This window comes from Equus asinus, chromosome 17 (assembly GCF_041296235.1).
Source record: "Equus asinus isolate D_3611 breed Donkey chromosome 17, EquAss-T2T_v2, whole genome shotgun sequence".
Classification (NCBI taxonomy): Eukaryota; Metazoa; Chordata; class Mammalia; order Perissodactyla; family Equidae; genus Equus; species Equus asinus.
Genome location: NC_091806.1, coordinates 43,927,400 through 43,953,037, shown reverse-complemented (window position 1 = coordinate 43,953,037; position 25,638 = coordinate 43,927,400). Strand labels below are relative to the sequence as shown.

The 25,638-nt window shown below is 52.9% G+C and overlaps 2 protein-coding genes across 2 annotated transcripts; one reads left to right on the top strand and one right to left on the bottom strand.

Moving 5' to 3' along the window:
- The first annotated feature begins 12,739 nt into the window (after positions 1–12,739).
- CATSPER1 (cation channel sperm associated 1) lies at positions 12,740–21,077 on the top strand. The gene is made up of 13 exons (XM_070487462.1): positions 12,740–12,796; positions 12,892–13,840; positions 14,862–15,074; positions 15,797–15,910; positions 16,089–16,242; positions 16,535–16,626; positions 16,755–16,898; positions 17,057–17,120; positions 17,281–17,353; positions 17,492–17,552; positions 18,805–18,880; positions 20,706–20,820; positions 20,985–21,077. The coding sequence occupies exons 1-13, from the start codon at positions 12,740–12,742 to the stop codon at positions 21,009–21,011; spliced, it is 2,139 nt and encodes a 712-aa protein (XP_070343563.1). The 3' UTR covers positions 21,012–21,077.
- A 2,690-nt stretch (positions 21,078–23,767) lies between these two features.
- CST6 (cystatin E/M) lies at positions 23,768–25,361 on the bottom strand. The gene is made up of 3 exons (XM_014844798.3): positions 25,041–25,361; positions 24,355–24,471; positions 23,768–23,978 (listed from the first exon to the last, which is right to left on the bottom strand). Exons 1-3 carry the CDS (start codon positions 25,284–25,286, stop codon positions 23,892–23,894), a joined length of 450 nt encoding a protein of 149 aa, XP_014700284.3. The 5' UTR covers positions 25,287–25,361; the 3' UTR covers positions 23,768–23,891.
- Positions 25,362–25,638: the final 277 nt, after the last annotated feature.

Genomic DNA, 25,638 nt, shown 5'->3' with positions numbered 1-25,638 from the left:
ACTGGTGAACAAAGCAGATAGGGTCTTTGTCCTCATGGAGCTCATGGGGAGACAGTGACGCTGGAGCAAGACATGTAAACACGGGAAGGACTGGAGGGGTTAGAGCATGACAGCACCTCCTAGGGCAGAGTGGAGGCAGAGGAGCATCATTTCAGGTAAGGAGGTGCTTACTACCCTCTTGTGGGTCATCGACTTCACCGCTGGCCTGCCTTCCCCATGAAGAGACAACCCTGACTCAGATGAGGGCCATTCCCTGCCCCTAACATCCTTTGCACAGCAAGATATGCAGCACTTTCAAATGAAACCTCCCTTAAGACCAGCAGAGAATCAGGACTTTTTCTGTTCCTTTCTTCAGAGCTACATTGACATATCTGGACAAGTAAGAAAAGTTATAGCTAACATGGTCTATGTGTAAGGGCTTCACATACATTAACTTATGAGATAGGCATCATTTTTTTGGTGAGGGAACTGATGGGAGAGGTTAAGTGACGCTTAGGGTCATATAGTTAGAACCCAGACAGTGTAGCTTCAGAGTCTGCTCCTAGGCCCTATCATCGTGTCATTCAAATAAAGAAGTTCCCATGCCCCAGGCTAGGCTGACCCCCAGGACCTTCCCCCAAAAGAATGTCAACTGAAGAAACCAAGACATTGCTGTCAGCTCCTCTTTATTTTTCCTGAAGACAGTTGTTAACCTGTTAGGGCAATAGAGATTGCAGTGGTGGTTGACAGGTTATGTGACACTCCCTGGGCTTGAAAAGGGGCTGTTTTTATAGCACCCCACTTTTTACCAGCAAAGCTCTGGAAAAGGCAATAATTAGAGACATACAAAGGCATAATTAGGTTCCTGGCATTATGCAGCGGTAAAGAATTGTACTAGACTCCAAATCATCTATCCAAAGACGAGCCTCCTCTAGCCCCCAGGCTAAGAAGGTGTCTGTGTGCACCTTCCCCCGCCACCCCTCTCTCTAGCCCAAGCATCTGCTCACACTTTTGCCAGGAACATCCTTCACGTCGCTCTGGGTCCTCCTGGAAAACTCAGATAGGCCTTTAAGACCTGCCTTGATAGGCCTCTCCTGCTTCCCTGACCTTTAGACGGGAAGGTCCTCCTATATAAACCTTGCCCCCCTTCAACAGAGAGAACTCGGAAAACTCTGGATTCAGTGACTAACTGGAATCATCTGGAATCATCAGATCCTAGAAGAGGGTTTCTCTGACATAGGAGCAAGGGCAGACGTTAAGTAGGCACCAAATCAGATGTTAGCCTTCAGTGACTGGGTGGAGGGAGTAGGGGGAGTGGGGGGTTCTGGGACTCCTTGGTCCAAACATCTCCAGCTTCAGCCACAACCCAAGGGAACACGCCCCAGCCCCTGGGGTCCCACTGCCCTGCGAAGATGTTCCTCTCATCAATACACACATGGTGCTGCCCGCTCTTCATGTTTCCAGAGCTTTGGCAGTGGGTGAAATGAGGTCCCTCCCTCGAGAAGTTCACGCTAAGGTCTGGGACAGATGTGTAAGCAGCAACTTGGGTGACAATGACTTCATGGATGCGATTACCTCCCTCAGTGCTTTGGAATTCAACCCTGGCTCCGCCACCTACTGGTTCCATGACCTTGGTCTTAGCCTTTGAGCTTCACTTTCCTCCACTGTGAAATGAACTGAACCCCTCCTGAGCTTTGTGAACGGTATTTGAGGTGAGGCACTTAGCACAGTGCCTGGCACATGGAACTGTTCCCCAAGTGGCAGCTCTACTGTCATCAGGGCTCCTGCAGGACAGGCACCCTGCATATTGTAGATGTTACAGGGTTGGCATATCTATTCCAAGAGTTTTCCGGCAGAAGAAAGCATTTTGAGGTCAGGGTACGTTTTTCCACTTTGCTCAAAGGCATTGTACAGGCAAGCAGGAGGCTTGATTTTTATGGTTATAGAAGGATGTGCAAAGAGTGTGGGAAGCAAAGAGAAAGACAGGAGTGTGTGCCTGTGCTGTCTGGAGAGGCTCCCTTGGGGAGGGCTGTCCCAGCTTAGAACAGCTGTCTGAGGGTGCTCCAGACAGAGGGAACAGCACATGCAGAGGCACTGGGTATGAGAAAGCCTAGGCATTTGTGATCCAAGGAGTGCTGGGCTCTCCAGGTGGGGAGAAGCATGCCAGCACTAGGTTATGAAAGGCCTTGAATGTCAAGCTTAAAAATTCCAATCATTCTGCATGGGATGCTGAAGTAAATGGAATAGCCAGAGATGACCAGGCTGTCCCCAGGGCAGAGAGAGCCATCATCTCAGCCCCTCTGTAGCCCATTCCTGACACAGCAGCACACCAGGTAGGGACCTCTGTTGTAGACGATGGGAGTCACTGAAGTAGTAGAAGAAAGGCCTTTAATAAACTACAAATGCTGCTGGGAGAAGACATGTTAATGAGAACGATGATACCAGCAAACATTTATTGAGTACCTGCTGCGTGCTGGGTGCTTTTCTCGGCGCTTTATCTATTTTAAGTTGCTTGATTCTTACAACATCCCTGTGAGATAGGTGTTATCCTTATACCCCTTTCACAGAAGGGGAAACTGAGGTACGAAAAGGTGAAGTGCCCAGGCTCCCCCAGCTGGGAGCGGCTGAGCTAGGACAGAAGCCAGAGGGCTCAGACTTCCAAGTCCCAGTTCCTGCCATTGGAACACATTGTCTTACCCTCAGACACACAGCCAGCCATCCCAGCAGGCTCCTTATTAAAGAACCTCCTTATATAAGCCCCCTAAGAGCGGGCTTGAGTGAGAGGAAGGGGCAGAGGAAAGGAACGCAGGGCACAGAGCGAGGAAGCTGGGCATCTGCCAACACAATTGGGCAGCTTCCCAGGATGTGCTAGGGGAGTGGAGAGGGGACTACAGGGCAGGACACCTGAGGAGAAGGGGCAGCCAGCCAGGCTGTCCGGATAAGGGGATGGAGGGGAGAAGGGGAGGGGTTTGGGGGAGGTGAGCGTGGCAGCCCCTTTCTCCATCTCATAGACCTCAGGTTAGCTCCTTTGACCCACCAGGGTTGCGGGAATATGAAGACCCTGGCCACTCATCCCTCTGCTCCCCAAGAGTCCCCCCGGCACCCTCCAGCGGGCAAAGGACAGGACAGGAACAGCTTCCCCCACCCCCACTCTCCACCCCCATCCCAATCTCATGGGCTTTTCACAACACTCAGGCAGGCCGCAGAAGTCAGAGCCTAATACCCCATTACAAATGGCAAGATTGAGTCCCAGAAGGGGGAAGTGGCTTCCGGGGTGGCCTAGAGCCAGGGCAGAGGACACTCCCATGAGCTGGAGCCACAAGAGCAGGATCCTGGGTCCTTTCTCCCAACTGTGTCCCCGGCCCGGAGCTCCCCTCCTGAGTGCTCCCCAGGCTCATCAAACCCGCGTTGTTCAAAACCAAACATCTCATCTTCTGCCCACCCCGGCTCCTTCGCCAGTGCTCGCAGTTACAGGGACTGGCACCCCATTCAAGCAGATGCTCAAGCCCCAATCCTTGGTGTCTCCTTAGTGCCTCCCACGCCCATGCCCCAGTGTCACCTACCTTTCACCATGTCCTGTACGTTCTGACTCATGAATAACTAACATCTCCCCACCTCTCTTTCCCCACATTTGCCTTAGTCCAAGTCAACAGAGTTTCTCTTCTGGTTACATCCGCAGCCTCCAGACTGATCCACCTGCCTCGGGCTCCCCACAGCAAACGCAGTCTCCTCTCTGAGTGCACAGTGATCCTTTGTCAAGCCGTCGGATCCTATCACTCTCCAGTTTGAAACACCGCCCCTCTTACTGGGCCCACAAGGCCCAGCCCAGCCTGACCCCAAAAAACTTTTCAGCTGCGTCTCCCATTGCCCCCAAATCCCCCATCATGTTCCGGCTGTACTGGATTATACTCTGTCCCCTGAATGCAATGGTTGAAAGCTGAATTTTGCCAGCCAGTTGTTGAACCCAATTAGATTATATTAAAAATTAAATTACAAAAATTTTCCATTAAATAAATTATATTAATAACAAAGGTAATAAATATTCACAACTCATTACTCCCTAATTAGTTTACTAGATTATCCTATTATTTATTCTCTTAAAGTTTTCTGAGTCTGTTGTACAATCTAGTGGAAAACGTATAGAACAGTGTGCTACTTACTGCACAGTGACGTTACGTTGGTAGCATGAAATTCAGCCACAGTGGGAGTAGTTACAACACAAGTCAACAAACGCTATAAATCAGGGATTGATTTCCTGTTTTGTTGATCGTCTGCCCAGGGATCAGCAAATTACAGGCCAAATCTGGCCCACCACCTGTTTTTGTAAATAAAGTTTTATTGCAGCTCAGCCACGCTCATTCATTTACTTATTGTTCCGTGGCTGATTTTGCACTACAATAGCAGAGTTGAGTAATTGCAATAAAGACTGAATGGCCCCCAAAGCCTAAAACACTTACAACTTGGCCTATGGAAAAAGTTTGTTACTCACTACTGAAAACAAAAATATCAACCAGCATTCTCATCAGAACTACGCGTGGAGAGATGGGCGTTGAACATTTACCAGCACACCACTGCCTGGAGGTGCCAGGCCCATTCGTGCCTCCATTCCTTGCCCATGATGCTCCCTTTGCCCATAATGCTTTCTCTTTTCTGATCCACCTGGAGAGTTCCTACCCACTCTTCAAAACCCAATTCAAAAGTCCCTTTTCCCCTGCTGCCTGTATCAGTTCGCCACGTGCTGTGTAAGAAACCACCCCAAAACATAATGGCTTTTAAAGACTTATTTCTCATTAGCTTATGGGTCATCTGGGTGGTTCTGCTGATCTGGGCTGGGCTTGATCGATCTCAGTTGAGCTCGCTCATAGTGCATGATCAACTGGAAGGGCAGCTGGGGGCTGCTAGCCTAAGAGGACCTCAGCCAGGATGACTCAGCTGTGCTCCATATGGTCTCCCTTATCTTTAGGAGATGAGTCTGGGTCTGTTCTCATTGCCCAAGTGTGGGTCCAAGAGTGAGAGAGGAAATGAGCAAGCTCTCTTGAGACTTTCAAGAGCTACTCCATCACTTCTGCCACATTTAATTGGCCAAAGCAAGTCACAAGGCCAGTCCAGATTCAAGGGGTGGGAAGATAGACACTGCGAAGTCACATTTCCAGGGGCATTATGGATAGAAAGTGGGGAGAACTGGGGCTATTTTTATATTCAATCTATCACACTACCTTCCGCTCTTCCTCAAGTAATGGAGCTGCTCCTGATTCTGTATTTACACAACACTGCTAAGAAGAAAAACAAAACAAAACCTGTCATAAGCACTTTGTTAAGATAAGAAACCTACCAGAGACATTGATTTATTTACCTTTGTGCACAGAGGGGCATGAGACGTGGACGGAGCTCTACTTCTCTTCTCACAAAGAAAACTGGCAGTCTGTGTATCCTTTAAAGTTGCTGTATCAGCCAGGATCAGATCAGAGAAACAAAATCACTGGGAATGATTATATATGGTCAAGAGGTATTACAGGGATGTGACCCTCCATAATTGTGGGAGCTGATTATATAAGACTGTTGTCTTTTTATCTACTGCTGGAGCCTAAAGACAGCAGGCAGACAGTTGGGTTGAATGTGAGGTGGGGGAAGCAAGAATAAAGTGGCCCCTGTCAAGAAGACCCACAACCCACAGGAGGGACAGAACTCACATCAATCTCTTGCTGCATCTAAGCCTCTAATTTTTTTTTTTTTTTTTGAGGAAAATTAGCCCTGAGCTAAAATCTGCTGCCAATCCTCTTCTTTTTGCTGAGGAAGACTGGCCCTGAGCTAACATCCGTGCCCATCTTCCTCTACTTTATATGTGGGACGCCTGCCACAGCACGGCCTGACAAGCAATGTGTAGGTCTGCACCTGGGATCTGAACCAGCGAACCCCAGGCCACCGAAGTGGAACGTGTGAACCTAACCGCTGAGCCACCAGGCCAGCCTCTAAGCCTCCAATTTTGATGATGCAGGTGACCTACAAGAGAAGCTGGCACACTATTGGGGAGATAACCTGCACCTGGAACAGGAGTGACAGAAGTTGAAGGAGGATCTGGTGTGAGCTGGAGGAGCTTTGGATCTGGCTGCTGCCCCGTGCCGATGAAGTGAGCTGGCAATTAAGGGTCATTGTTAGCGAACTGCAACTGCTTCGGGTGCCCCTGCACCAACCTTCCTGGTGGAAAAAGGATACGACTCCCATTTCACTTCTACCTTCCAAATCTCGTACAAAATGTCATTCGTGGCCCACACTAAGTCAGAACTATGCAGGGAAGAGGATTCTGGGAAACACAGTTCCAGCTTAATTAAAATGACTCTGTCCAAATCACTACAGTCCTAGAGGTTAATTTGAACATTAGTACCCAGGGAGACCAATTAGCACCAAAGGCCTTTAGAGATTAAAGGCCACATTCCTGAGGCCTTCAGATTTGTGATGTGGTTATTTCCCCCATCTCAGAATTTATTGTGAGGTTAGCACTCAGTAGCTGGCAGGAGTTCCCATTGGTTCCCTGCCACCATCATGTGGGGTATTTATGGTAAAAAGAGCCGAGTTGGAAACCCCTGGACTTGTCCTCCTTCCCCGGCCGAGTTATAAACCAAAAGTGATACCACAGTCCTGGAGAAATTGCGAGATCAGTGCCATCATTAGGATTTGAGAGGCGTAAGGATAGCGACTCCAGTCATATCCCCTTATAACTCACTCGTTTGCAGGTGGAAAAGGAAACTCAATGATGTGGCGATGCCGATCACAGTTGCAGTACTAGATTTGATATCTTTATTGGAGAAAATCAACATAAACCCCAGCAACTTGTAAGTGGCCACGAAACTGGCCAACACTTTCTCTTACGCTCCCGTGAGTATGGGAAGTTACACCCATTTACCTTTACGTAGCAAGGATAACAGTATAGCTTTATTGTCCTGTCGCTGGGTTATGCCATTCTCCTGCAAACTCCTAGGTCCAGAGGCACCTTGATAGTCATGACAACACAGAGAACACCAAGCTGACACTCTCAACTGATGCCATTATGCTAACCGTGAGCAGGAAACAGCAAGCACCTTAGGTGTCTTAGGCATATGTGTGCCAGAGAGTTGGAGATGAACCCTGTGGAAGGTCAAGGGCCCGCCACATCAGGAAAGTTTCTAGAGGTCCAGAGGTCTGGGGAATGTCAGGTATCTTCTAACATGAGTGTCAAGTTGCCGCCCCTTACATCCTACACCGTGAAGAAAGAGGAGCAATGTATGGTGTTGTGCCTTTTGCATTTTGGAACCAACATATATCACATCTGGGCGAGTTGCCTTGACTCATTTACTGGGTAACCTGTAACTCTGACATTGTAGGTGTGGATCTAAAAAAGGCTCTTCAGAAGTCCAGGCTGTGATGGAAGCTGCCCTAGCACTTGAGCGCTATGCCTGGTAGATCCAGGTGCCTGACTTAGGTGTCAGCCGAAGATGCCGTGTGGTGCCTCTGTCAAGCCCCAACAGGAGCATCACAGCTACGACCCTTGGAGTTGAGGCCATGCTATCCTCTGCCAATGACTATTCTACTTTCTGAAAAGCAGCTTCTGGCTTGCTAACTGGACCTTGGTAAAGGCTAGATGCCTGATTTATGGAACGTTGCGATTAGCGAACTCAAATGTTCTTCATAAACTGGGTGTTATCTGATCCACAGAATCACGAAATTGGATTTGCACAGTTGCATCCCACTCAAAATTAAAGTGATATATATGATACTGGGCTCAAGCAGGTCCAGAAGGCGCCAATAAACTGTGCGAGCAAGTGGTTCAGACTCCCACGGTATCCGTTCCTCCGGTTTCACCTCATTTCTCTCAGTTTACACTCAGTGACTTCAAGGGAGGAGGAAGGAGTCCAGGCCTGGTTTATGGAAGGCTTTGCACAGCAAGCGAGCGATGGCCGGAAGTGCACAGCTGCTGCACTGCAGCCCCGTTCAGAGGGGGGCCTGAAAGATGGTGGTGAGGGGAGACCCTCCCAGTGGGCAACACATGTGTTATCCACTTTGTATGGAAAGAAAGGAGCCTAAGGTAGATCCACGTGGACACATGAGCAATATCTGATGGGCTGGCAGAGACTTGGAAAGCACGCCAGTGGGAACTTGACATGACGGTCTAGGAGAGAGGTCTGTGGATGGCTTCCCGAAATGCTCACGGAATTGGAAGACGCTCACGTCCCAGGTAAACGCCCGTCAGAAGGCCATCATTGGAGGCGTCCGCACTATTTAGAGAAGATGACCCATCCTGTAGATTCGGTCAGCCTCTTTCCCAGCCAAACTGGTGCTTTCTCAATGGACCCATGTACAAAGCACGAAGCCACCAGATTTCTGTATGTGATAGGAGATTTCTGTGCTCTTTGTCAAGTTTTCATACAGCTTTTTTTTTATTTTTTTAAATAAAAAATTTTATTGTGGTAAAATACACATAACATAAAATTTACCATTTTAACCATTTTTAGGTATACAATTCAATGGCATTGAGTATACTCACAATGTTGTGTCATCATCCCCACTATCCAGTTTCAGAACATTTTCATCACCCAAACGGAAACTCTGTCCCTTTTAAACCCTAACTGCTCATTATCCCCTGCCCACAGCCCCTAGTAACCACTAGGCAACTTTCTGTCTCTGTGAATTTGCCAATTCTGGGTACCTCATTTAAGTGGAAGGATACAATATTTATTCTTTGGTGTCTGGCTTATTTCACTTAGCATAATGTTTTCAGGGTTCACAGCGTTTTCGTGTTGTAGTACATTGTCAAAATTTCCTTCTGTTTTAAGGCTGAAAATTATTCCATGGTATGGATAGACCATATTTTGTTTATCCATCCATCCATCCATGGACATTTGGGTTGTTCCCATCTTTTGGCTACTGTGAATAATGCCGCTATGAACATTGGGGTACAGGTATCTGTTCAAGTCCCCACTTTCAATTCCTTTGGTACACACCCAGAAGCAGAATTCCTGGATCATATCACTCAGTTTTTTAAGTACTCTCAAGTCAACTAGTCTTTGTTTAATAAAGTTAACCATTTTGTAGCATCATCTTTTTTTCATCTCTAAGTGTTTTTGACACCAGCACCTTTTGTGAAGAAAGCAGTGTGTGTGACAACACCAAGATTTTGTTTGTTGGTTTTTGGTTGGTTTTATTTTGTTTGCAAGAGCAGTAATGCTTGGGGCTGGCCCCGTGGCCGAGTGGTTAAGTTCACGCGCTCCGCTGCAGGCGGCCCAGTGTTTCATTGGTTCGAATCCTGGGCGCGGACATGGCTCTGCTCATCAAACCACGCTGGGGCAGCGTCCCACATGCCACAACTAGAAGGACCCACAGCGAAGAATATACAACTATGTACCGGGGGGCTTTGGGGAGAAAAAGGAAAAAAATAATAAGAAAAAATCTTTAAAAAAAAAACAAAGAGCAGTGACGCTTTCGGTGCCAACTCTTGATGGGAACATCATTGGTTCAAATGCCAAGACAACTCTGCCAAGACAGATCTTTTGATTCCAGATATGAAGAAACACTAAATATGGCTTGGCTCTTTGTTTCTTTGTAAAAGCTGTTTGCAGCTGAAAAAAAAATCTCTTGATTATCAGCATCATTTACAAATCTTATAAGTGCTCTGGCATGGCATTTAGTGGTAAAATCTGTTGACTCATCAGCCTGGATAAAGAATCTATTGTTTTCAGTTTATTACCAAAAAAAAACCCAAAAAGTTCTTCAGCATCATGTGACATGTCAACAACACGTCAAGTTTCCACTCTGAGAGTAGAACCTTTCCACTTTTTTGTACAGCATTTTTATTTTCTTTCTTTCTTCTCCCTAAAGCCCCCCAGTACATAGTTGTATATTTTAGTTGCGGGTCCTTCTAGTTGTGCTATGTGGGATGCTGCCTCAGTGTGGCCTGATGAGCGGTGCTAGGTCCGCGCCCAGGATTCGAACCAGCAAAACCCTGGGCCGCCAAAGCAGAGCGTGCGAACTTAACCACTTGGCCACGGGCCGGCCCCTTGGTACAGCATCTTGTGCTAGCATTTCACTCACTATGACTTTATATGCTGGCATCATTAGGTTCTCTTTTCTGGATAATAGATTCTGCTGCCAAATAACTTGCTCTTTGAGCCTTTTTACTGAATATAACCTTTAAAATAAAACCTTAATCTGTTTATTTTGAGATACCAATATAAAAATTAGCCCATTTACTTGTCCAATGGCTGATTTGCAGCTAAGTTCTTTTCAATTTTGCTGAAGCCATTGCTACATTTGTAAACTGTCATTCTTAATCACTAAGCCTACCAGATTTGTTCCTAGTCTTAAGCTCCTCCTGTTTCGTTTCACACTTCATCATAAAAAATCACCACATTGGACCATTAGACACATTTGTAAGACACAATCGCTAATAAGATACATGATAGAATGGCATAAAAATAACTAAACAAGAAACTTGCAAAAAAATACAAAATCCTGCTGAAATTCACTTCTAACCTGCACGATTTATGCCTCAGAGCGTATACAGCCACAGCAGCTGCATCAGAACATGTAAAAATTATTTCTTTAGAAGGAAAATTTCCTCTGATTTTCTAACACACCAGAAAGTTTATTTGCTCCCGTCAGTCAGTCGTCAGTGCCGGCTGATGCGGAGGGATGGGGAGGTCGCTCAGGAAGGCAAGGCTGACGTCATCAGTCTTTCTCTCCGCCCTTCCAGGCAATGCAGTGTTCGCAAATGATCAACAGACTTCCTGATGTCACGTTGAAAACTGAGAAAGGACTCACCAGTGAACACTGCGCGCTGCCAGAGGGGGCTGACCGACCTCTAAAGGTTTCTGAGGCTGCTCGGTTACCGTCTATCACTAAAACCGCTGGTGTCGCACAGCACGTGAAGTCCAAAAGTAATGCTGCTTTTGTTTTCTTTCAATCACAGTACAGGATCCCTGGCCTAGAAACATCTCAAGGCCAATTCTGTGGTTCCACAGAGCGCTTGTTGAAAACTCTGCCCCAGGGTGTCGACCCCGTCTGTTCGCTGTAGCCACGCTCTAGCCCATAGCAAGAGGGGAAGCGGGTTCATAGTCCCAGTGTTTTGAGTCCAAGACCCGGAAGGTCTCACGTTGCTTCTGCTCGCACCCTTCGGCCACACCTGGATGCAAGATACACTGGGAAATGTAATCCCTAGCTGGGAGGCCATGTGCCCAGGAAGAAGAGAACGGCTTCAGAGAACAACTAGCAGTCCTACCACACACTCCTCCCTTGTCAGCTGCAGACACCGAGTTCCTCGAGGACAGGGGCTGTGTCTCTGTCAGCACTGGGAACCTGGTGCACAGTGCCACTATAGACTTGGCTGTGACCAAGCACTCGGGACGCAGCCAGAGTCAAAGGAGTGACCTGTAAGCTTCCAGAAGAGGTGCGCTGGGCACGAATGAAGTCCATGTACAGGAAAAGCTCTGCAGTGAACTTCAGCAGGAAGACAGGACGGCATGGTGGTTAGGGGGACAGACGTTGGAGTTAGTGCTGATTTTTAAGTTTTTGTTCATTGAGCAGCTCATTTATTCTCTCTGAGCCACAGCACCTTCCTCTGTAAAAGGCGGGTGATAATATCCACCACGTGGGGTTATTGTGAGGATTAAATAGGTCCTCAATCAATAATAGCTGTTAGTTTTTAGTAATAACCCAAGAGGGGGGTTTCTATCCCTGTCAATGATCAAGCAGAGAATAATAATATTATTGGTAATAATACCAATTAGCGTTTATTGTGCTGTTAGTATCAGTTTTACAGATCTTCAGTTTTTCTTTTTTTAAAGATTGGCACCTAACCTAACATCTGTTGCCAATCTTCTCTTTTTTTTCTTTCCTTTTTTTCCTTCTTCTTCTCCCCAAAGCCCCAGCCCCGACCCCAGTACATGGTTGTACATCCTAGTTGTGAGTGTCTCTGGTAGCGGGACGCTACCTCAGCATGGCCTGATGAGCAGTGCCATGTTCGCACCCAGGATCTACACCCACGAAACCCCGGGCCACTGAAGATCTTCACTTTTTTGATCCTATGAGGTAGGTGTTATTATCTCCATTTTATAGAGGAGGAAAGTGAGGCATAGGAAGATGAAGCCACTAGCCCAAGGCCACACACCTACTTACAGTAGAGAGTCAGGCAGCACCCCAGAGCCAACTGGTGTCTGAGGAGGATGGGAGACTGGGCCACTTGGCGCCTTAAAGTTCTTTCCAACAAGAGGGCTAAGGCAGCTGCTGGGGCCTATGGTGTCACCCTGGACTTCTACATCCAGCTTTGCCATTGACCTGCTGGGTTGCCTTGGGCCCGTCAAGAAAATTTCCTAACCTCAGTTTCCTTATTTTTTCAATGAAGAGGTTAGACACAGTATCCTTGATTCCGCACTGTAACCCAGGAAGAGGCATTTGGGAATTAGGCCTGGGAAGGGGCCTGCTGGTGACATCATAGAGGGGAGAATTCCGTAAGAAGAGTCCGGCTTTCCTAGAAGCCCCAGGGCCACGGCCTAGGTGAGCAGGGCAATCTAGGAAGCGGCCTGCTGGGCCCACGTCTTGAGCTCTCCTCGTTCCAGGGTTCCTAGCATAGTCATAGATCAACCCTCGATGGCTGGAAAGGCTCACAATGAGGCAGACATCAGTGACTTGGATATGCTTTCTCGCCCCAGCTCATCAACCCCACACCACAGGCCAGGGCATAGTGGAGGCCACAACCTTCATGAATCCCATCCCCACAGTGTGTCCCATCACCATGGTGAGTCCCACCTTCATGACATATCCCATCATCCTGGTGGATCTCACCACCTTGGTGACTCCCCAGACTTCAAAGACAATGCCTTCTCCCGCCATTCCCACCACTCTCCCCACCCTCCCCACTCTCCTCACACCCCCCACCATGGAGAGGCCCACCATCATGGTAGAGCCCACTACCCCACAACCCTTGTCCTAGAGCCTTCCCATGGTGCTCATGGTGCTCATTCTTATGGTGAGGACCACTTTGATGATGAGCATCACCATGGTAGCAGGAGAGTCCAGCATGGTGAGTCCTACCACCATGGGGGACCCCACCGGGGTGAGTCCTACCACCGTGGGAGATCCCACCGTGGTGAGCCCCACCACCGTGGGGGGCCGCACCACCATGGTGAGCCCCACCTCCGTTGGGGGCCCCACCACTATGGTGGGTCCCACCTCCATGCGAACCCCCTCCACCATGGTGAATCCTACCACCGTGGAGGCCCCCACCACCATAGTGAGGCCTATCACCATGGTGGGCCCCATCACGATGTTGCTCACCACCACGGCGGGCACTCTCCTCATGAAGCCCACCACCACAGAAGGCCTCTTCATCATGGAGAGGCCTATTCCCACCATTCCTACGTGGAGCCCTACCATGATGACATACCTGGCTACATTAGTGAGCACCACCGTGGCCACCACGATGAGCACCACCACAAGGAGCACCACCACGGTGAGCACCACCATGGTGAGCACCACCACGGTGAGCACCACCACGGCCACCATGGCGAGCACCAGCACAAGGAGCATCACCACGGTGCACATCCTCACGATTATCTCCAAGGCGATCATCACTATGGGGTGCACCATCATGGTGGCTCTGAAGTCTTTGGCCCACACAAGTCCTACAGCATGGCCAGAGCCTCCCTCGACTCCACCCATTCTTGTGTATTAGCCCGCCAACCGAGCATAGGACACATACAGAACTTGATGCGTTCCCGCAGTATGATTCATATACCGGGCGCACAGGTCTCCAGCAAAGTCCATCCTCAGGATTCTTCCTCTAAATCCTCGGAAAGCTGGGCCGAAGAAGATGAGCAATTTCAGAAGCGCAAAGGTGAGTCTTTGCTCACCGTCCTCCCCCTCCCCCCGCAAATCCCACTGCCTGGCCCAGATTCCAAACCTAACCGGGCCCTGCACTGAACATCCACAGGTCACATGGCTTAACTCTCCTCTGCGTGTCTATTCCAATGGCTACTCGCTCCCCTGACTGCTCATCATCCAAACTTTTCTTCCTTGAGCTGTGCACCTCTTCGGGGGTTGGTTTGTTCATTTGGTCATTGCTTCACGGCTTCACACATTCACTTCTCGAACATTTCCTCTTGTCTAATACGGGGCCTGGCCTGCCTGGGCCCTGGAAGCACAGGAAACGCAAACCCTGTCCTCAGGGAGTTCCAAGGCTGGGGGTGGACACTTAAGCCACCAATTCCAGACCCCCCAGCGGTGGGGGCCTATCCTCCCTATCAGAACAGTTACCACTGTGGATTCTATTTGTCCACATTTCCCCCACTAAACTGTGAGCCTCTTGAGGACAGAGACCGGGAATGAGTGCCTGAACGAGGGTCTTGTGTGAGGGCAGGGAGGGACCTCGGCTGTTAACACCCAATCCCCCAAACTTAGTCCCTAGTGGTCCACTAAACATGGCAACAGTTTCACGAACATCAGAGAGGGATAGGTGTCTAACTGGATGGGGTAGGGAAGGGTAGCCAAGAGGAGGAGACGTTTCAGCACAATCCTAAAGGGAGAGGGAGAGCTCACCATGCGGGTGCAGTGGTGAGGAGGGGCGGGTTTTCCGGGTGTAAGTTGGCATGTGTGTAAAGAGAGGCATGGAGGTGTAGGAGCCTGAGCCCTCGTGATGTGCTCAAGAAGCCCCTAAACCCCAAACAGGTTGGCACCTGCCATGGAAGGGGTCAGGCCTGTGGCCCCAATACCAGCACAGGACTAGCATAGCGGCACCTTAGGGAGTGAATGGCAAGCAAGCAGACAGTCGTGAAGATGCACCCTGACCCAGCCTGGGAGGGTGCCAGGATCCCCATGCCCACTTCCCACGCAGACTTGACCTTCTGGCTCCCTTACAGCCGGCCGTACCCAGCGGCCCCACAAGAAGCTGCACACCTTGTACCTCTGCTATTGGTTGTGGGAAAAATTAAGCTACTTCATTCAGGACCTCAGGAGAATGCTCAGGAATCTGATTGAGTCCCTGGCCTTCGAAGCCTTCATCTTCCTCGTTGTCTGCCTCAACACCATCATGCTGGTGGTCCAGACCTTCGCTGAAGTCGAGATCCGGGGCGGTAAGAACCAGGGAGCCCTGTTCACGTGGAGAAGGCCGTTGATGTTGTTCCAGGCCTCCTGTGGGCCTTAACCAGTGCTAGGAGATTTATATAACTTATTTGATCCTCACCTTTGGGAAGTAGACGACATCACCAAGCATTGGAGATGAGGTTCAGAGAGATCGCTGAGGTCAACCAGCCAGCCGGAGACAGAAAGGCCCCCTAAACTGAAGGATGTGCTTGTCATTTGGGGCTACAGCCACCAGATGGCGCATCTGTTCTAAATATGCGGCCCTGCGCCGGGAGCGTGCCCTGAACCCAGGTTTACTAGGAGGGCCTGGAGACCCGGAGGAGGCTGCCCTGGGGTGAGAGCAGAAAACCTGGAAAGGCAGCCAGCAACACCTCGGGGAGCAAGATGCAGGAAAGGACCTGCCACAGAGCACGTAAACTAAGGAGAGAAGAAGAACGGCTGATGTTTCTTTCGTGCTCGCGGTTTTAGGCTCCCTTCTAAGCACTTTACTGTGTTAAATGCATTTAATGCTTATGAACTCTCTATCAGGCAGGCTGCATTGTCGCTATTTTACAGGCAAGAAAACTGAGGCACAGAGCAGTTAGGACACACAGCCATTAGAGCAGAGCCAGGTTCTCCCTAAATGGCTGTGTGTGAGGTTCTAGTGGAGAGGAGGAGAGAGGGGCCAAGGTTGCTGGGGATGGTCCTGAGCAAGCCCCTGGTGTCCCCGCAGAGTGGTACTTCATGGCCTTGGACTCCATTTTCCTCTGCATCTACGTGGTGGAAGCTCTGCTCAAGATCATGGCTCTGGGCGTCAATTATTTTTATAACTCCTGGAACAATCTGGGTGGGTGACGATGTGGCCTCTGTGTGTGTGTGTGTCTAGTGGGAGCCACTGCATTGCCTAGGGGAAGCTGAGGACAAAAGGGGACAGGGACAGAAGGTGTTGGCGCTGGGAGGACTGTGGGTCTGGGCCAGGAGCCTGGCAGGAACCTGTCACACCCAGGCCCCCCTGCGCCCCCCAGATTTCTTCATCATGGTCATGGCAGTGCTGGACTTCATGCTCATGCAGCTCAACTACCTCTCCTCACGCACCATCTACCACCAAAGCTTTCGGATCTTCAAGGTCTTCAAGAGCCTGCGGGCCCTGAGGGCCATCCGGGTCCTGCGGAGGCTCAGGTCAGCCGGCCACAGCTGCCTACCCTGATGTGGGGACTCTGAAGGAAGTGGGGACACAGGCCTGCGCTCCTGGGGGATCTGCTTTGCCCTGCTCAAGGGATGGGACTGATCAGCCCACTGGTCAGTCTCCTGCCATCGCTAGGATCAACCTCTTCGTTTTCCAGAGAGGGGTTGGGACTCCTCCCAGGTCACTAGCAAATCAGGGACTTCCTGCCCTCAGTGTCAGCTCTGGCTTCTGGGCACAGAGCACCCCCCCTGCTGATCCAGTCTCCCTGCCCATCTCTGTCCACAGCTTCCTGACCAGCCTCCAGGAAGTGACCGGGACCCTGGCCCGGTCCCTGCCGTCCATCACTGCCATCCTCATCCTCATGTTTACCTGCCTCTGTATCCTGTGCTGTGGGGGCTGGCGTGGGAGCCTGTGGGGCTGCCGTAGAAAGGGTTGGGGGGAAGCAACCGGGAGCGGGGGTAGGGGGCTAGGCCCCTGTGAGCCTGGCTTGGCCCTGAACGGCCAGTCCTCTTCTCTGTGGTGCTGCGAGCCTTGTTCCGCCAGTCTGACCCCAAGCGCTTCCAGAACATCTTCACGACCATCTTCACCCTCTTTACCCTGCTCACCCTGGACGACTGGTCCCTCATCTACCTGGATAGCCGGGCCCAGGGTGCGGCAGGCCCCAGGCCGGGTGGAGGGCAGGGGGCTGGCTGGGCAGGCAGACCCTGAGGGCTCAGCTCCCCCATCTGCAAAGTGGGGCTTCTGATGCTTGCTGCCCGGGTGAGGGCCGGCAAGGAACTCACAGCTCGAACAACCCCCTCTGTCCAGGCGCCTGGCACATCATCCCCATCCTCATGATTTACATCATCATCCAATACTTCATCTTCCTCAAGTGAGAACCCCGCCCCTGCTCTGCTTTGCCCCACCACCTAAACCCGGGGCGCCCCCTCCCCAGCCCGCTCCCCTTGGTCATGCCACGATGAGGCCAGAGGAGGGTGCAGGGCCTCTCCTACAGCCTCCTCATTGAGAGTACCCCACTGTCCCCCCCAAAGCCTGGTGATTGCTGTCCTGGTGGACAACTTCCAGATGGCACTGCTCAGAGGCCTGGAGAAAGTGAAGCAGGAGGTACTGAGTGGGGCAGGGCAGGTGGACCAATCCGAGAGACACGAGGAGGGAGGCACGGAGGTTGGAGGGGAGGGAGGAGGATGCTCCAGGGATGGGCAGGCCTGGGACTCTGGCAGGACCGAGGCCTCTTCTTCCCAGAGGGCCGCCTGGATCCATGAGAAGCTGCTGGATGACTCACTGACAGAGCTCCGCAAAGCAGGTACCGCCCTCCCTCCTGCCACAATCAGACACGCAATTCCAGGCTCGGGTTTAGAGTCTTAGAGCCAGAAACTCAAGAGAACTTTCAGAGTTTAGAACTTTGGTCCACAGAGCTCTGAGACAATCCTCCAAAGACCACTTAAACTGATCATCAGTTCTTAAAAGACCCATTTGCAAAATGACTAATTAGCCAAATTAGGATTCACCGAACACCTGTTTCTATTAATAACTCATAAAGTTTATAGCCGTTGGTCTGACATGGGATGGTTTCAACTGCCTTTTTTTGAGGACTTTGTCAAGGTGTTATACATACTTGTCTGGAGTCGCTCAAAGTGGCTTGAGAGGCTACAACAATGAGTTTCCCACTCCTGTTCATTTTTACACACCTGACTTTCCGGGTGAATTGATTTTGAGCCAGTTGCTTGCTTCCTGCTTAAAGATCTTCAGAACTTTAGAATCCAGAATTCCACTCTTAGGATCATCAACACCAGAGAACTAAGGATCATCAGGGTCACCTGGTCCCTCACCTGCCCTCTCCACTGGGGACAGATACTCAGTGCAAAAAAGATTAAGCAAAAAGCAGACTTAATTGGCTCAAATTACATAGCAAATTGAGGGCGTGTGGGCTTTCAGGAAAGGCTTGATCCAGGACTCAATGATGGCTGGCATTTGGTCTCCTTCTCTCTGTCTGCTCTGTAGCCCTCTGCGTGGTTTTGTGCTTAGGGTGGCTCTTCCCTTGGGGTGGGGAAATGGCCACCTGCAACTCTAGTCCCAGATCCTCCCAGTTCAGCCATCCCTAGCACTCAAGTAGAGAGATCCTCTTCTTCAGCAGTTCCAACAAAGTCCCAGAAATGAGTATCCTTTACTCCCATTGATCACCTGCCTATTTCTGAACCAATCACTATAGCCAAAAGTACAGGCTGTTTGGATCGGCCTTGGAGTCACAGGTCCTTGGAGCTGGGGAGTGGGGTTAACCCCAGTTAGACAACATGGACCAAAAAGGGAGGGGGGTAGTTCCTCAGGAACACTGGGAGACTTTTACCAGAAGAAGAGGGAATGGATTGTGGACAAACAACAAACAAACAAAACTGCTACGTGCTCCATGCCCGGAGAAGCAATCTCTTTGGGGGCATCCTGGACAAAAACTCCTTTTGAATTTCAAACCCAGTTTGAATATCTCCATGCCATACGAGGTTTCCTCCATCCACTCCCAATCCAGGCGTCTTCCTGACCTCCCCCTTCTTTACATGCAGAGCCTGTAGAGGAGATGAGTGAACACACCAAACAGAAGCAGCTCATGGAGAAGAAATTTGGGACCATGACTGAGAAGTAAGGAGATGCGAAGAGAGGGGAGGCCTCCAGTCTAAGGGGAGAGGTCTGCGGGCCTGACCCATGGGCCAGTAGGGAAAGGGACATTGCCCAACACTCCAGAAGGGGGTGCAGAGTGCCAAGGCTCATGTAGAGCTGTGGGTGGGTCATGAAGACCACGAGAGGCTTCTACTCATCCAGCGTTATCTTGTGCTACCAAGAGAATCCCACCAACAGCACCTAAAGGGCCGTGAGAGCCCCTCTGAGGCCAAGGGCTAAGGGCAGGGGCAGCCGACGGGACCTGGAAGAGCAGTGATTCTGCTCATGTTTTTACTCAAGAAGCATCCCTGACCCCTGCTCTGGGCCGGGCCCTCTGAGGACTTCAGGGACTCCAGGAGGACACAGACTAGCCCCTGCCAGGAGGGCCCCACATTTAAAGCCCTGTGCTGGCCAGGGAGGGTGGGTGGACTTCAGCTAGGTGGAGGGATGAGGAGGGTGGTCAGGGAGAAGCTTGGGTAAAGGCCTGGAAGGCAGATGGGCAACACTCCACACCTGTTGACCTGAGTGGCCAAGGGGATGCCCGGGGACTCGTGGCTGTCCTCACGACTGGGGGACCTGGGCTCCTGCTGCCTGGCTCTCAGGCCTGGATCCCCAGAGAGCCTTCTCTCTGAAAGCTGGGCCCCACCCCACCACGTCCTGACTAGCTCCAAACCAGTGAACAGGGCTGCCTGACTGCCACCATCCTCGGGCTCTCCGCGCCCACGATGGAGCCCAAGCCCCAGAGGCCCTCCGTGATCACGTGGCAGCCACCACCTCGTGCATCCTTGCCCTACCCACACAGTTTCCCAAGTGTAGCACATACCTCTCCACCCCCGGGCCTTTGCCCACACTGTTCTCTCTGCCTGGAATATTCTCTGGCTGCCAATGCCAGGCTCAAGTGACCTAGAGTTGGGAGAGCTGAGTTCTAATCCTGCTTGCTTCACCTCCTGGCCACTCTCCCGTCCACCTCCACGTGCCTGCTTGTTGGCCACTGGCCTAGTCTAGGCCCTTGCTGCTTCTGCGATACTTTCCTTGGGGTTTCTTGGCCTCCAAACTCTTCCCCACTGGTCCACCTCCACCAAGAGTGGTTTCTGGTTTTTTGAGGTGGTGGTCGTGGTTGGTTTTTATCACAAGTGTTAACACACTTGGCTTGCTGTCCTGACTCTGCCACAGAGTTTCTCTGTTTCTTGTTCATTTCCATGTCCTCAGAGCACCTCGTAGTCTTAATTGATTTCAGTGTTATTTGATGGATGGATTGAGAAGACAGGTGGGCAGTGAAGGAGTTAATGAATGGGTAGTCACTGGGTGTGGCTGGGGATGTGGGTGGATGACCGACTGCACAGCATGGTGAAGGGGTGGGGAGTCCAGGGAAGAGCAGGCCGATGGAGGGATAGGTGAGCGAGTGAAAGTCTGGGGTGGTTGGACGGGTGAGTGAATGACGAGGTAGATGGGTGGATGGATGGGTGAGTGGTTGAGCGGCTGCACAGAGAGGTATGGTGTAATCGGAGGGGCAAGCAGATGGGTGGATGGATGGAAGGATGGATGGTTGGGAGGGTAAACAATGAATTGTCAGAATTCTCTGTGGTACAGGCAGACACGGTAGCTTTTTAATATGTGGAAAAGGACACATGCCACAAAAGGCCACACTCAGAAAAGTCACGCCATGGCTGGGAATGGAGGTGTAGGGTGATGAAAATGTGTGGGTGAGGTGAGCAAGAAAGAAGAGCCATCGGGGGGCTCTGGGGGCCCAGCAGGCCCCGCCAGGCAGGTCGGCCCAGCCCCACCTCTGCTCCCCTCCCACTCCCAGGCAGCAAGAGGTGCTCTTCCACTTTCTGCAGCTGGTGGCCGGGGTGGAACATTATCAGCAGAAATTCCGCTCCCAGGCATCCGTCATTGACGAGATTGTCGACACTACTTTTGAGGTGAAGCGGGCAGGACAGAGGGGAGGGGCCAGAGGGGGGAGGACACTGGAAGGCCAGGTTTGGGGGGCTCGTACCCAGAACTGGCCCTGAGTAACAGTCACACGGGCATTCGGGAAGGCAGAGGCTGGCACTGTTTCAGTCACCCCCCCATCCCACCTCTGCAGGCCGGAGAAGAGGACTTCCGGAAGTGACCCCTGGGGAGGGACACCGGATGCAGACTTCAACCTCTGGCAAGTTTCCCACCAGAGTAGGTCAGGACAAGTGCCCAAATCTTCTGGAATGGTCATCAGGACTGCAGGGCTGGGCCCCGACAGTTTTAAAACCCTAGGTGGCTCTGTGTCCTCACTGGCTGGGCCAAGGCACAGGGCAGGGGGACTTGTGTATGCACACGTGTGTGTGCACACCAAGTGTGTGTGCCTGAGTGTTGCATATGAAAGGCGCTGTTCTTGGAGCCCCTCTAGCCCCGCCAGGGCCTGGCCTCCTAGCACTGCATTAGCCACAGCCAGAGGGGTGACGTGGAAAGTGGCCCAGGTCAGTGCTGGGGCGGGCAGCGGACAGGCCCCCTGCTTTCTGGAGGAGGGCATGTCTGGCCCAGAAGTTGAAAGAAAAAGAACAGGCTGGAACAGCCCACTGTTGTCGGGGCCTGGGGGACCAGTAGGCTCTGGAAACCCGGGCTCTGAGCCCAGGAACTTGGCCTACCAGGCCCCTCAGCATCCAGTATAAGGATATCATGAACCCAGAGATCAGAGGTCATTTCCGAATCCTGTCCCGCCAGGAGTCACACTAAAGGGCCTCAGTGGAGGAAGTGAGAGCAGAGGCTGCTCAAGTCCTTCTGGTTTCGGGGTTACGGTGGGGGTGGGGGCGGGGTGGGGACATGGGTCCGGGTGTGTGGAATGGAGGGGGTGCTGTTAGAGGAACTTTGACGAGGCTCACAGTTGTTCCCATCCTTTCATGATTCCCCCTCACCTGGATGCCCAGAGCCCCTGTCCCCACAGCTGGGGGTGGCAACAGGGTACTGACCCAGGTCCCAAGTGCCTGGGCCTGTGCTGGGTGCTGGAGACCTATGACTGAGTCAAGTTCAGCCCAACCCTGGCCATGGGGGCTCCCCATCCAGAGGGGGGTCTTCCACCGTCTACAACACGCCCCTCGCCTCCTCACCTCTAGTAGAGTGAAGCCAGCGTGCAGTGCAGGCTGCAGAGAGTTAGAACTGGGACTCGGGAGTTGGGGCTGGGGAGTGACAGGCAGTTTTGCCAGCTGTCCCCTACGCCTAGGCTGGGCCAGACAGTGGTGAAGCCTCCGGGCCCCAGGACGGAAGCAGCACCCCCCCTGCCCGGCCCAGCTGACGGCGCTGGCTGGCCCTGGGCCCAGGGATAGACTGCAGAGGAAATGCCATCTTGGATTGGGGCACAGATTCCGGGGTGGAGAGGCCACCTGGCGGATATCTCCAGGCCTCGCCTTACCCCACCACCTCACACATTCATTCAACAAGCATTTCCTCCCACCTACCCAGTGCCAGCCCCATGCTGGAGGCTCCTGCTCCGTGGCACCCTGGAGCCCTTCCAAACAGCAGCCCCACCGCCCGGCCCTGGGCCGTCTGAGCCGCCAAATCTGACAGGCCTGAGCGGAAGCAGGACTGGAGTTTCCCCTGCATTCCTCACTCCTGTCAAACGCAGCCCCTCACTCCTCAGACTTCCACGTGAGTCGAGTCTACTTTCCACGTCTCCACCGCCACCCCAGTGTGGCCCAGTGTGGCCTCCGAGAGTGGAGGGCAGGGCCTGGGAGCTGGGGCCGTTCCTCATTAGGTCCCAGCACTGGGCAGGAGACCAGACAGGCACAAGCGGGGTGTCAGGCCTTGCCTGGAGGGGCAGTGGGCAGGGGTGCTCTCCAGAGCCACCGCGGTTCTGCCTGCCTGGGCCTGGTGGTGCCCACACCTTGTGTTCCCAAGGGATCCTGTGACTGCCTGTCCTGTCCCAGGTGTGGGACAGCTCTGGGTGGGGCATGTGGGCTTCTGGGGTTGTGTGTTTGGGGGTCTGTGAATACATCTCCAGGCTGTGCCTCTGGGACAGAGGTGTTGTTTCTGCGTGTTTGTGTCTATGCTTCTGGGTTGCCAGGTTGTGTGTGTCTGTGTTTTTCTAGATATGTCTGTGGTGTCTGGGAGCATCTGAGTGTGCATTGTGGGTTTCTGTATGTGTGTGTCTGGTGTGTTGAGGAGCTCTGGGGGGTGAGTGTGTACAGCAAAGATGAATTGCAGCCACAAATCCAGGTGTGCAAAAAATGTTGCAAAACTGTTTTCTTTAAATGACATTAAATTGCATCTGTCCCCTCATCCCTCCTGTGGACAGCAGATTTGCCGTTGGTCCCCTTGGCGCTCCCTCTCCAGCCCCTTCCAGGGGTCTTTCCCAGAGCAAAGCATTGGGAAGTCCCTCTGGTGTGTGGCCCACAGTGTGTACTTGAGAGCCACTGTCCCAGTCCTCATGGTCTCTTGGCTGCAGGTGCTCTGCCATCTCTGGGCCACATGTGGGTATAGGCATCTCCCAGGCTGGGAGCTCAGTGGCCTGGGGCCTGGCTGGCTGAACCCACTTGTACCACTGAGCAGTCGTGGGAGCTGAGAGGGAGCCACGCTCAGGCGCTCCGCAGAGTATCCCCACCGCCTACCCCTTTCCAGTGCTGGGGCAGCCCTGTCCTATAACTTTGTCTCCCACCCCTTAATTCTGAGGATACGTGGAGGCTCTGGAGGTTTGTTCCTCTGTGTTTGTGATGCTGGAGTGTTTAGGGGACTCTGGATTTGGGGGCGGAGCTTTGCACCCTCAGCACTTTCTGGGCTGGGACAGCAGAAGGTCAGCTGGGGGTGGGACAGGCGCCCCGGCAGCTGGGGTCAGGAGGAGCTGCCAGCAGTGGGAGTGGAGGACAGGAGAGGAGCAGGAGTGAAGCACTCAGAAGAGACCCATTCAAGAAGCGGTGTTAGCAATTTATTGCCACAGATGTGGCCCAGGGACCTGAAGTGCCCTCCAGCGAGATGCCCGTTTCTGCCTGGTCCCGCCCGCTCCCTCCCACTCCCACGCCACAGGGGTCTACTGCATGGGCACGCAGTCATGCTTTAGAAGGCTGGAGGTGTTCTGCCAGGGTACCACGAGCACCTCAAAGTCGCAGCGCAGCTTCTGCAGATAGAGCGTGGGGAAAGGAGGAGTGGTGAGCCCAGCTGAGGCCCGACTCCTCCCAACAGTCAGCCCTCTCTCTCTCTCTCGTAACAGTGCCTGCGACTACGCTCCGGAGCATGAGAGGGGCAGTCACTGGTCCAAGGGACATCGAGTCAGAGGGCCAAGACTAGATCCCAGATCTTTCTAGCCAGCACCCTCACTCCAGTGGGAAGCCCCAGTTTCCTCCTCTCTGCGCCCCACCCTGGCCTGAGTCATCCAGAAGGCAGGGACAGGTTCAGCCAGACATCAGCCTGGCCAGCCAGACCAGTTCAGGCTGGACACCCAGAGGTCTCGGGGGCTGCGCAGGGGTGTTTGTGTGTGGGGGGGGGGCTGTTACCTCCTGCTGCTCTCCCACAGCCAGAGGGCAGGTGGTGAGGTCTCCAGCCATAGTGTTCTTCCTGCAGGCTGTGCTCGCCATCTCCAGGGTCAGGTAGTACTTGACACCAGCCACCAGCTGAGACGGAGGCAGGGGCAGGTCAGGGGTGCCAGCAGACAACCCTTGAGCCGGACCTCCCCTCTCTCCACACCCTCCCATCTCCCATTCCCTTCCCCCTGGACACATTCAACATGCTGGCCTTGGGCTTCAGACTTGGGAAGCTGGAGGGGGGGGGCGGGGGGGTGCTGGTGGGGAGCCCTGGGGAGAGAGGCAGAGGCCTGGGAGGCTGAGACCCAAGTGCACATGTGGTCCTGAAGCCCACTGCCCCATCTCCCTCACCACCTCTCCCTCCCCACCCCTCCTCTCCCCTCCCTACCCATCAGAGAAGAGACCACTGTGAAGCTAGTGAGGTAGCTGTGCACGCTCAGGGTTGGATCCTGTCTATTTGAAATTTAGATCTTTTGTTCATTGTGAATTTTGGCATTAATTCGATTTTTTAAAATATAGTGTATCAACTATTACCCTGATTACTCTCCTGGCGCCCCCTTACTCTACCGCTGGGCCGAGCACCTCTCTGGCCTCACCCTGGGGGGCCCTGCGCTCCCCTCTGCTCCCCTCTCGGCCCCTGGCCCCTGGCCCCGCCGCACCTGGCTCTGCGCTTTGAGGATGTTGGTGTCGCGGAAGTAGTAGATGCTGTTGCTGCCCATGTTGAAGGTGGCCACGGCCATCTGCGCCGCCTTCAGCACCTGCGGGTCGCTGGGCGACAGGTCCCGGCGCTCTCCGACCTTGCGCTCCCCGGGCCGGGCCCGGGCGTCGCGGGGCAGCGCCAGGAGGCAGAGTGCAAGCACGGCCAGGCCGAGCGCCAGCGGGAGGCTGGGACGCGCCATGGTCATCGGTGCCAGGCCAGCGGCCCGCGCGCTTTTACGGCCTCCGCGGCCCCGCCCCGTCCCGCTCCGCCCCGCGGGGCGCCCCCGCCGGCGGGGAGGGACCGCGGGGGCCAGGGGCGGTCCTCGGGGGCCGCCTTCCCAGCGCCCTGGGGGGCAGCGGACGGGCCGGAGCACACCTGAGTGCCGCGATGCTGCCCCGCCCTCCGGAACACACCCAGTCCAGTCCCGTGGGGGAAAAGACAGCGACAGTCCCCAGCAACAAGTGCCATTGGGACAGTTCACGGGAGGCCCATCCGCTGTGAAATACTGACAACAGCTATTAGCAAGCCCTTCCTATGACCACCATTTACTAACTGTG